Source organism: Podarcis liolepis (genome assembly GCF_965112155.1).
Source record: "Podarcis liolepis genome assembly, chromosome: Z".
NCBI classification, from domain to species: domain Eukaryota; kingdom Metazoa; phylum Chordata; class Lepidosauria; order Squamata; family Lacertidae; genus Podarcis; species Podarcis liolepis.
This window is the reverse complement of record NC_139570.1, coordinates 30,579,849-30,592,248: the sequence shown is the minus strand read 5'-3', so window position 1 is coordinate 30,592,248 and position 12,400 is coordinate 30,579,849. Positions and strand designations below refer to the sequence as shown.

The 12,400-nt window shown below is 46.2% G+C and overlaps 1 protein-coding gene across 2 annotated transcripts in view; it reads right to left on the bottom strand.

Annotated features, from left to right (window-relative positions):
- OPHN1 (oligophrenin 1) overlaps positions 1-12,400 on the bottom strand; it is a 126,713-nt gene that overhangs the window by 36,880 nt on the left and 77,433 nt on the right. For both annotated transcript variants that reach the window (XM_083485086.1, XM_083485087.1), the window contains 3 exons: positions 9,347-9,431; positions 8,804-8,862; positions 5,559-5,664 (listed from right to left, as the gene is read on the bottom strand). In XM_083485086.1, the coding sequence (XP_083341212.1) occupies positions 5,559-5,664; positions 8,804-8,862; positions 9,347-9,431 (250 nt within the window). The remainder of the gene's footprint in view (positions 1-5,558; positions 5,665-8,803; positions 8,863-9,346; positions 9,432-12,400) is intronic.

Genomic DNA, 12,400 nt, shown 5'->3' with positions numbered 1-12,400 from the left:
AGCAATAAAACAACCACGGAGCCCTCCTCATGCTTGAAATCTTAGCTGCTCCCTGCTTTCCTCCTCCATTCAGCCAGTGGGGACCCCATCGACCCCTGCTTCCCCCGCCACCCAGTTTGTTATGCCCTCTGCACCCCACTTCCCCCACCAGTGAGCCAGACTGTTTATGGGAGCTTCTGGCCGAGGATGTGCTGGCTGCCCAACTACTACCGAGCCAGGCTCAAAATCCTTGCATTAATTCACAAGCCCTGAACGGCCTTAGAGACCTTGCCTGAGTACTTACAACTCAAAAGCTGAGATAACCTGCAGGAATGTTGCTGGTCATTCCCTGAGTTGGCAAGGTTGATTTGACCACAAAAGGAAACCAAGCCTTTATTGTCAGCTGCCCAGTCCTGTCAACTCTCTACCGCTGGAGATTTAGCAGGCCCCTTTGCGGCAACTTTTAAAACATCCGCTGAAACCTTTTCTGTTCTGCAGGCAATTAAGAGGACAATAGCCCACAATGAGCTATTGATGCCTGTTTTTAATTTATTTTTGTTTTAAACTTGTTTTTATTCTTTCGTGACATTTTTGTTTGGTCTTTATCTTTTTAATGCTCTAAACTATATGGTGATTTAGCAGTATATGGATATTCAAGCACGCAAGCAAACAACGCCACCCCTATGGCGAAGCATCATGGGATTCTTCTGCATTATTATTCATTAATAGAAATATATTAAAGCAGTTTACAGTAATAAAAACATAAAAGCACACGGTAAAAGCAAAAAGTTAAAAACAAACACCAGTAAACCATTGCGGAAGGATGTCTTCTTAATTGCCTGTAAACACCTGGCAGAATATAACTTTTCAGCAGGCTTTTAAAAGTTGGCACAGAAGGTGCCCACTGAATCTCTAGTCACAGTGTTCCACTGCACTGGCCCAATGATGCCCAGTGTTATCAAATGAGCCTCTCCAGCTTATTTTGTGTGATGGGGTATCAACGGAGGGAGGTTAAATTACTGCATTAAAACGTAAGAAGAGCCTGCTGGATTAGGCCAATGGCCCACTCAGTCTAGCATCCTGTTCCCACATTGGGAACATCCAACCTGATGTCCCAATGGGAAGCCTGCAAGCTGGACATGAGCACAGCAGCACTCTGCCCACCAGCAATTCCCAGTTACTGGTATTCAGAGGCATACTGGCTCTGACAGTGGAGGCAGAACATACTCTTGCAAACTCTAAAAATGAAACTTACAGACATTTCAGGTGCACCTTCAGAAAGGTGGCAAAAAAATTTGATTTGACATCCTTCAGATGTATACGTGGGTGTCTACTGCTGTGCTCCCGCCTGTTATTAATTCTCTTTTCTTTACACAAGCACTTTTGCTTGAGCAGTTTTGATACTTTTGTGTAATGTTGGAAATTTTGATTGCTTCTTTAAAGTTCAAGCCAATGCTTTAAGCAAATGTTAATGGGTTTGGTCATAAACCAGCTTCAGGCTGTGGTTTAATAAATTTGCAAAAAGTAAAGGAAGAGGCAAAAAAATAATAATGCCAGCAATGTCAAACCCATGCGGGGAACATGTCCCAGGTAAACCACAATTCAGTGGCTCCCAAACTCATTTGAGGGCCCTGGGACCCTGTGTTCCAGAAACTCACCCCCAGTGCACCCTACTCTATGAAAAACACCATAGCAGAATTGCCTGCCCAATAAAATTCAAAACATTACTGATTAATTGCAAAACCCAATTAAAATGATTTAGCTTAATTAATTCAACAAAACTGATAGACTTGATCCACTGATGCCAGGTTTTCGAAGTACACCTGCAGTGCCCGCCCCTGCCACCACCTTGTGTCTTAGAGCTCCCCTAGGTAATCCCCCAACCCACAAGGCAGATCCCTCCGCTATGAGATCCACCCCCCTAGTTGAACATGCCTCTTTTGCACCAAAAAGGGGGACAAGGAGACACACTGAGAGAACCCACCGTGCGAAGGGGAGCATGCGCTCCCCATGAGGCAGGTGGCGAGCAGGAGACCCGGAGGGGCAGTGACTGAGCTGCGAGGGACCCCGGCGGTGGTGCTGCCTGATGCCTGTGTGCAACGCCTCCTGACAGCGTCACTTCTTGCTCCACCTCGGACCCCCGCAGCGCTTCGCTCGCCGCCTGCCTCGTGGGGAGCGCTCTCTCCCCTGCGCGCAGCGAGTTCTCTTAGCGTGTCTCCTTGTCCCCCTTTACAGCGCCATGAGCTGGCTGTGTCTTTAGTGCTCACCACGTGCACTAGCTTGTGGCTGGTAGTGGCGGCAGTGGAGGAGGTAGTGGCAGCAAGCCAGAAGCCGGCAGCAGCAGGGCAGGCCGGATTTAGGATCCTGGCGGGCCTGATCCAGTCCGGGGACCGTAGTTTGCTGACCCCTGAGCTAAGTGCATCATCTTTCCACCTAGTGCTCTTGAACAGGTTTGCAGAAACAGAATGGGACTTGAAAATAGCAGCCCAGGGCTCTATTGCCCAATGCTGAAAGACCTTCTGTCTTAGTCATTTGGATTGCTGGTACTCTGGGGTTTGGCAAATTTCCCTCCTTGACACGTACCTCGTAAACTTAAAATAACTAAAGGGCAGAGCTTGAAAGATAGGCTTTTTTGGCTTTATGGAAGTATATGCAAATGCCTGGTTGTTTTAAGGCTTTGTATAATAATAATAATAATAATAATAATAATAATAATAATAATTTATTATTTATACCCCACCCATCTGGCTGGGTTTCCCCAGCCACTCTGGGTGTCTTCCAACACAATATTTAATAGACAATAGTCTATTAAACATTAAAAGCTTCCCTAAACAGGGCTGCCCAGATGTCTTTTAAAAGTCTGGTAGTTTTTCTCTTTGACCTCTAGTGGGAGGGTGTTCCACACGGCGGGTGCCGCTACTGAGAAGGCCCTCTGCCTGGTTCCCTATAACTTGGCTTCTCACAGCGAGGAAACCGCCAGAAGGCTCTTAGCGTGGACCTCAGTGTCCGGGCAGAACGATGGGGGTGGAGATGCTCCTTCAGGTATATATACAGGACCGAGGCCATTTAGGGCTTTGAAGGTTAGCACCAACACTTTGAATTGTGCTCAGAAACATACTGGGGGCCAATGTAGGTCTTTCAAGACCGGTGTTACGTGGTCTCGGTGGCCGCTCCCAGTCACCAGTCTATCTGCCGCAGTCTGCGGGCAGGTAGGGTCTCAGCCTGCATACCAGATGGAGCTGGTATACAGCTGCCCTGGACACAGAACTGACCTGCGCCTCCATGGACAGCTGTGAGTCCAAAATGACTCCCAGGCTGCGCACCTGGTCCTTCAGGAGCACAGTTACCCCATTCAGGACCAGGGAGTCGTCCACACCTGCCCGCCCCCTGTCCCCCAAAAACAGTACTTCTGTCTTGTCAGGATTCAACCTCAATCCATTAGCCACCATCCATCCTCCAACCACCTCCAGGCACTCACACAGGACCTTCACCACCTTCACTGGTTCTGATTTGAAAGAGAGGTAGAGCTGGGCATCATCTGCATATTGATGGACACCCAGTCCAAACCCCCTGCAGCTTCATGTAGACATTAAAAAGCATGGGGGAGAGGATGGAACCCTGAGGCACCCCAAAAGTGAGGGCCCAGGGGTCTGAACACTAATCCCCCACCACCACTTTCTGGACGCGGCCCAGGACGAAGGTGCGGAACCACTGTATAACAGTGCCAACAGCTCCCAGCTCCTCTAGACGGTCCAGAAGGATGTTATGGTCGATTGTATCAAAGGCCACTGAGAGATCCAGTAGTGGGAAACAGCTCTCACCTTTGTCCCTAGCCTGCTGGAAATCGTCAACCAGCGCAACCAAGGCAGTTTCAGTCCCATGATGAGGCCTGAATCCCGATTGGAAGGGATCCAAATGGTACGCATCCTCCAGGCGTGCCTGGAGTTGTTCAGCAACCACCTGCTCAATCACCTTGCCCAAGAATGGAAGATTTGAGACTGGGCAATAGTTGACCATACTGGCCGGGTCTAAAAATGTTTTTTTAAGAAGCGGTTTAATGACCGCCTCTTTCAGCAGGTCTAGGAATGATCCCTCACAAAGGGAAGCATTCACCACCCCGCACAGCCCATCGCCCAGCCCTTCCCAGCTTGCTTTTATTAGCCAGGATGGGCAAGGATCAAGAAGACAGGTGGTTGGTTTCACGCGTCCAAGCCTGTCCACATCCTAGGGGTAATGGATTGAAATTGATTCCATGCAACTTGACCTGACAGGGCTCTAGCATTCTCCCGCCCCAGCCCTTATCCCACGGTGGTGTCTACCTCCTTCCAAACATGAGCAACTTTATCTGTCAAAAACTTTGCAAAATCCTAACAAAACCAATAAAATATGGGAGGAGGAGGAGGAGGATTTCAACAAATCTTTGGAGCCAATGAAGCAACGAAATCTATTTCGAGAAAGAGGAAAAGGCTGGAGGTTATAATCTACATCACACCCAGCAATTGAACAATGAAATTTTAAATTGTCAAAACCAGGCATATTTTCCTCTGACAAGCACTTAAGAGTGGTGCTTTGTTGGAGGAGAAGAAGAAAAAATCACATTTCTAAAACTGATTTTCCTGAGGTCTGGAAACAATCAAACCCTCCTGCTCTGAAAGCCAAGGCTTGTTGTCACACATCCTCCTTGCCGTATCAGAACTGCAACAGCCTCCCTTTTCTAGATTATTATTTATTAAACTTATTGGTTTTTTATTTTATATAAGTAACTCAAAGTGGCTTACAACAATAAATAAATACTGCACTCATGAAAAACAAAATCTAAAACATCTTCACATTTTTAAAAACTGGATTGAAATGCAAACACACCTGCACAAAAAGCCAGAGGCCTGACAAAAGTCTGCTGCCACCGGCAGTCTTCCTGGGAAGAGAATACCACAAGTGGGGTGCCACCACTGAAAAGGCCTTGTTCTCATGTTACCACCCTCCAGAACCCTTGCAGAAGAGGAACATGAAGGAGGGCCTCAGGTGATGACTGCAGGGTTTGGGTCAGTTCATATGGAGAGAGGCAGTCCTTGGGGTATTTGGGTCCTGAGCCGTTTAAGGCTTTATGGGTCACACCCAGCACTCTGAACTGGAAACTAATTGGTAATCAGGGCAGTCGGGGCTTCATGGGCAACCCCGAAGCAGAGAGAGGATGTGTTAGGCCATCACCAACAGCCAAGACTCTGAAGGGTCTATAGTTCAATCCACACTGCACCACACATACACATCGTGAAGGCAAAATCCTGACAAGCAACCCTTCTGTGGAAGGCGACTCTGACGGAAGTCACATGTCAACTGTGGATGGAGCCTAATGCTGGCAGTGGGTGTGCCCAGAGACAAAAAAACAACAACAACAAAAGCACTGTGTCCAACCCCTTCCTTCTCTCTCCCCACCCCCTTGTATAGATCACTCTTGCTGGAGTCCTGATCACTTGCAGGGAGCTTCTGGAATCAGGCCCAGGGCACAGTTGAGCAGAGGTCCGCCAGCTGCCAACCCCCCTGCTTTACAGTAGGAATCTTGCATAGAAACGCCAACTTACTGGACCAGGTGCCTGATGATCATTTCTAGCATCTCTCGGTTTTTGTCAGGGAGTTTATAGACAAGGGAATGGATCGCCCCCAGCCTATAATCCAGGTTGTCAGACTCTAGGAAGGAAAAAATAATCAGATTTTCAGTTTGAGGTAAATACACAGAGGCTTCGCTTCTGGTGCAAACAGCAGCTGCTGTGTGTGTGTTTAAGCAGGACACGTCAATTGGTGGAGTTACACTGTCTCTCCTCACTTCCAGATTGTGATTCAGGATCCCCCAGGGTTGCTGCTTTCAAAACAAAAAGCGTGCGAAGTAACTCAGTCTTTTAGCGTAGCAGCATCTACTGACATCAGGCAGGCGCCACCTGTTAAAACATTTTTATTTTGGCAACTCTACCTAGATGTTTACAAAGCTGGGGTGAGTTCTAATCTGTTTTTCGTCTTTTCACATTTTGGGAAGTCTTAAAATTATTGTTGTTGAATTTATTATTATTATTTTACTTCTACCCGTTGAAATTTTCTTATTGGTAGTTTTACTATTTTATCTTTTTTGTAAACTGCTTTGAGGTGTGTTTAGGGGGGAGGAACCCAAGTAGTGTATAAATTGTATTAAATAATAATAAATATTAACTGTAACAAGCAACAGCTGCCCTTGGCTGCGATGAAAATCAGTGGCACAATACGATTTTGCTAAAATGTTGCTGAGGGCAGGGAGGATTCCGTGCAGAAATAAGTGGAACTCAAAATACAAGCAGTTTCTTATTTAGACACAGCTCATAGCATTTGAAAAAGAACTGGGAAGAACAGAGAAGTCAGAGACAGCTAAAAGAGGGAATTGTTGATGGCCCGGGTTAAGTTTTCAGTATAGTTTCCCCCTCCTTGTCTGTTTAGCCTGGAAGAGACTGAGGGGTGAGATGAGAACCATCTTCAGATATCTGAAGGGCTGTCCCATGGAAGATGGAGCAAGCTTGGATTGATGGAGCTAGCTTGAATCCAAGGCTGGATTCAAACCAATGGATTCAAATGGAAATTTTGACTAAACATCAGGAAGAACTTTCTGACTGTAAGAGTCATTTCAACGGTGGAACGGTCTCCCTTGGAAGGTTGTGGACTCTCTTTCCTTGGATGTTTTTAAGCAGAGGTTAGGTGGCCACCTGTCAGAGTTTCTTTAGCTATGATTCTAGCACCTCCAGGGGCTGGACTGGATGAGCGTTGGGATACCTTTCCAAAGCCCCATTTCTACCACCTCACCATTTAAACTAGAAGAATCCTTCACTCTTATGCATGCATTTTCCCATGCAGCTCTGAGTCTCCACATAAACACCATGCTCTCCAGCTGTTTTGGACTACAACTCCCATCAGGCACAGCCACATAACGCTGGGTTGATGGGCGTTGTAGTCTAAAACTGGTGGAGGTTAGAAGGATTGATTGATTGATTGATTGATTGATTGATTGACTGAAACTGTCCTCTCCCAGGGTCCTGGCTCTGTCCCAAAGCACCTTCGAAGCCAAGGTGCAGAGGTCGGAGCCTCCTTGCTGAGTGATGAAAGGCCTCCAAGATGCCTCTGCAATTGGCCACTGTTGAGCCAAGGAGAATCTTCTGACAGTAAGAGCTGTTTTGCAGTGGAACAGACTCCCGTGAGAGGTAGTGGAGGTTTTTAAGCTGCATGATCTAGCTGAGATTCTTGCATTGCAGGGGGTTGGACTAGATGACTCTTTGGGACCCTTCCAACTCTACAATTCTATGATTCCATGCTATTTTGTCTGTATGGCAGCATGGGGCTCACGTTACATGTCAACTGGGGGGGGGGGGAGAGTGCAGATTCTCCTTGGCTAGACATCTCTCTGTCCTTCAATCAAGCCCAGAGCTCCAGGCCATTGATCTCCACTTGCCCCAGCTCAGCACAGAATGCAACCTTTCACCACCTGTGGCAAGTCTGTGCTGCATCTCACCTCTGCTCCAGATCAGCTGGGCTCTCGTGAGCCCAATGATAGAGATTGACCCTAAGATCAGTGAGAAGCTTAATTTTTGCAAATTTCTTCAGTGAGGGGTTTTTTAAAATATGTTCTTGGGTGTGAGGGATTACAACCTGCTATTAATTGGATAACATTTAGCTTGTTAAGTTTACGTTTAATGAAGAAGCACATAAACCACTTTCAGAAAACCAAGGAATTTGAATTTTACCTTCTGCAAATATCAGGCGATGATAATTAATTAATTAATTAACAAATACTGTATTAATATTACTTTGCAAGTACTTGGCAATCATTTTTAATGATCGCTATGTGATTTTACACACATTTTACTGGCCAAGCAAAGATAAATTGTATTAATTCAACCCGTGGGACAGGATGCGAGAGGATAAGTTGTGGATGCTCTCTTGCACTTGCTTAAGGAAGCCTGTGCTTCAAGCTAGCTTGCAAACCCGCGAAAGCACTCACAGAGAAACAGGGAGAGGAGGATGGATGTTGAAAACGGGAAGCACCAGGGAGCTCATTACAGCCAGCAGGAGTTCAATCAAGATGACCAGGTTCTTGATTTATCCACTCATTTAATTAAATTGTTGTCCGGGCCTAGTAATACAATACTGTGCAAATTTGGACTGTCGACCTAATTGAAAGGTTTCAGAGTTAATTAACCATGCTGCTTTGATTGTCCATGGAACAATCAATTAAAGGGGGGGGGGGCATTGGCCATGACGTCCTCAAGTGAGATTTGCTGTTCTTGCCCTAGATCAGTGGTTCTCAAAGTGGGTAGTACTGCAAGGGGCAAGGGGGCAGCAGGGGAAGCACCGGAGGTCTATTGACTATTAGACGTTGAAAAGCAGGTAACACAAGATCAAGTCCATCAATTTTGATGAATTAAACTCAATAGTTTTAATCCGATTTTGGATACATGTGCAATGAACTGTTACTGTTTCAAATTTTATTGCATTATTATCTTCCTTAGTAGGCATACACAATACAAAAAAGAAATTTGGGGGGGCAGTTGGGAGGAGGAGGAAATATCCATTTTGAGCGGTAAGTAGTAGGTCCTGCCTTGGTTTGTATGAGAGGAGAGAAGGCACATGTCCCTGTTTTCTATGTGCTATCACCTCCTTTACAGAACATGAGAAAGTGGTTCTTCCTAGGCGCTTAGCACAGATCTAACATTCCAGAGAATAGAACCTTGTCCTCATCAGGCAAAGGAGCTCACACCCTCCAGAAAACTACTCTTAATAGCAGCTCACCACCACCCTGCTCCCAGGCACTTACTGGCAGCTAAGATCAATTCTTTGTGAAGCTTATACGTCATGACAGGTTCAGAGAGATTCCTGTGGTGGGGGGAAGAAAGAGAGAGTGCAGTGCATAAGTTCCATAGGAAACAGGGAGGCACAGCTGTGCTCTACTCAATCTGGAACAATTTGTATGTTGTTGTTGTTTTAAAAAATCTCAATAAATTCCATCAAGACCACTGTATGTCCAAGGCCCTGGTGATATGAGTTGAAGTTTCCTTGTTTCATGGACAGGGACACAGCTCAGTGGAGGAGCTCCTGTTCTGCATGCAGAAGGACCTCGGTCACTTCCTCAGCTTCAGGTGAGCATAGCTGGGAAAGATTTCCACAGACACCTTGAGTGGAGAGAATTGGGCAAATGGAGCAGCCATCTAAGGCAGTACTCACAGGATAAGACAAGTGCAGTGAAACACAGGAAAGCTGTTTTTAACCAGCTCCATGCCCTCTGTCCACCCACTCTGTGCAGATTAGCTAGATAAAGGTCAGATATTTAGAAAGCAGAAACTGAGAAAGAAGAACCTACCTGAGGTAGAACTTCAATGAGCTTGTAATTGTCTTGATGTCCCAGTCACTATTTTGGAAGTCCACATCCCCTGGGCACTTTGGGTCTGGAGAGAGGAAAAGAGAAGAGGCAAAAAAAAAAAAAAAAAGGTTTAGAAAACAGACCAGGAAACCACCGTTTGTAACTTCTTGTTCTGTGAAGGGAAGCAATTAAAACATTTCAGCCTCAACAGTCTGAGAAAACCACAGTGTTACACCACCTTCCCCTGGTGTTCCACTTGAAATTTGCTCTCCTTGTTATTTTCATTTTATTGTTCCCAATGACAACCCCAAATGGAATCCTTTTTGGTATTGAAAGAAGGCCAAGGGGGAAGCACAGAGAATATCCAGCACATGGTTCCCGTGATGAGATTCATCCAAGCGACCACAACATTTTTGTGGAAGGGCAAAATACTATATTTAATGGAGAAAGTGGCACCCCCAAATTTCCACTGGGGGTGGGGGGAAGAATGGCTCAAAAGTGTGAGCAGCGGAGCTACCTGGGGCTCTCCAAAGGACAGGTGCATCTCTCCACTTCCACCACCCTGGGTTATTTATTTATTTACTTATTTATTTATAAAAAATATTTAGATCCCACCGTATCACAATAATATATCAGGGCAGTTTACAAGAGTAAAAATAAGATAAAAACATACAACGGAAGCATAAGAAGTTAAAAGGAAAGAAGTTAAAAGCAAATGCTGGTAACCCAATGTGAAAGGATGTATACTTCATTGCCTTCATTGTTGTTGGCTTCAGTCTCTCCTGCAAGATGAGGGAAGAGTTTTCTTGATTGTTGGTCCAAAGGCTTTGTTCAAGCCTTCATATATTTGGTGAGTGCTGCCGCTGTCAGCAGTGAGTTGAACGCTCCAAGGCAGCTTTAGTAAGTAGTCGTTGGCACACTGTCTGGCAACCCACTGGGTATCACTTTCTCAGTGTAGAAAGCGTCTTTCAACAGGGTAGTCCACTGTGTTTTGCAGCAATAACAAGGCTCTGTGTCTTTTATGCCGGCCTCAAACCAGTCGTGGGTCTGTTGTTCTCTTTGATTGCCTATGTCGTAGGTTGCCTCTTTGATGCAGCTCCACCTTGCTTTGATGCTGTCAGCTCAGTAGAGCTTGTTCAATGGAATCAGAGAAACATTCACAAAGTTCAGGTATGACTGTTCAGACAGTGTTGATTTGAGGCCACACTTTCTGCTTGTATCTTATGCCAATCAGGTTGAGCTTATTAACTCGTAACTGCTGCCTCCTGTATTGCTTTTGCTGCATTTGCAGCACCAAAGTCACCTCTCTGGGGTGCAAGCCTGTGCAGTGTGTATGGAGGTCCTGGGCTGCCCAGACAACAAGACCCCCTGATGTGGTCCAAAGGAAAGGAAAGCAATACATTTGGCACCAGGAGTTTCTGGAAGGAGGTATACAAGACACCATTCAGTCACCTAAAGAGACTCCACTCTGGATACTGCACACAGCTGGTGGAAGAGAAGTTTTCAGCAGGTGGTTAAAAAGTTGAAGCAGAAAGTACCTGCTGAATCTCCAGTGGCAGAGAGTTCCACAGGACTGGGCCCATGACACTAAAGGCTTGGCTTCTCACTGTCACCAAATGAGCCTCGCCAACTTGGCGAACAACCAACGATGTTCTTCCAGATGATCTCAGTGATCAAGTTGGGATACTATAAGGTTCAGGTGAAGTTTACCCTGGACCTAGGTTGTTCAGGGCTTTGCAAATCAATGCAACCTGGCTCGGTAGTAGATGGGCAGTGCAGTGCAGCTGTTTTAACATTGGTGTCGCATGCCCTCAGCCAGAAGCTCCCATCAGCAATCTGGTTGCAGTGCTCTGCACCAGCTGGAGCTTCTGAAACAGGCCCAAGGGCAGTCCTACACAAAGTGCATTGCAGTAATCCAGTCTGGGGGTTCCCAGTGGCCACACTAGAATTTGCACCTAGAATTTCTAATCCATTGCAGCTCTATGTTTTGTTAGTGTCAAGTGGGATTGATGGTGCCAGAAGCAGCAGCAGTAGCAAACTGGACAACCAAACCAAAGCACATTTAACAAACCCCAGCAGGGTCTCTCGACAGAAAGCACACAGAGCTATTTGCCCAGAGGAAAGGCAGGAGGACTATTAACAGCCATCAAACACACTTTGTCCCATGTAATTAATCATCGGAGAGTGTGACCCTGCCTTCTACAACTCAAGACTCTACAGGAATCCAATATAACAACGGCAAGGGAGAGCACAGCCAAGTGTTTTGAAACAAAAAAAAGGGCAGCCAAGGAAGTAGGGCTCTTACAGGAATCAGCAGGCACTTTGCTGATTGGCAATAAAAAGGACCTGCTCAGAAAGTGACGGGGAGCCGGGAGATTTATTTCTTAGAAAGTGTCAATATTAACACCATCATAGCAGCCAGCTGGCCCTGACTCCAAACAACCACCTGGCTTCCAGAATGATGTAATGGGAAAGTGTTGGCAGACTAAGTCCCCTCCAGCCTTCATGCAAAGCCACCCACTAAGATCTTGAAAGAGTGGTGCCATGATTACTTTTTCTAAGCCCAAGCCCTCCTCACAGTGTAAGAGCCTGCTGGATCAGGCCAACAACCCATCCGGGTTAGGTTCCTGTGCTCACTGTGGCCAAATGGTCCCTATTGACCCAAGAATCCAGATAGACTGCCTCTGGGTCTGGAGGTTCCATAAGAGCATCAGAAGAGCCCAGCTACTGGACCAGGCCAATGACCTATCTAGTCTAGCCTCCTGTTCTCACAGTGACCAATCGGGGACCCCAATCGGAGACCCACAACCAGGGTCTGAGCACAAGAGCACTCTGCCAACCTATGGTTTCCACCAATTAATATTCAGACACTTTACTCAGTCTGGCTTTGGAGAAAGAGCATTGCCTCCTTTTCCTCTATGAATTGGTCAAATCCTCTTTTTAAAGCCGTCCAAGTTGGTAGCCATCACTGCTCCACGTGGGAGCGAGTTCCACTGTTTGCCTATGTGCTACATCAAGAAGTACATAATTGTATCTGACCTGAATCCTACAATG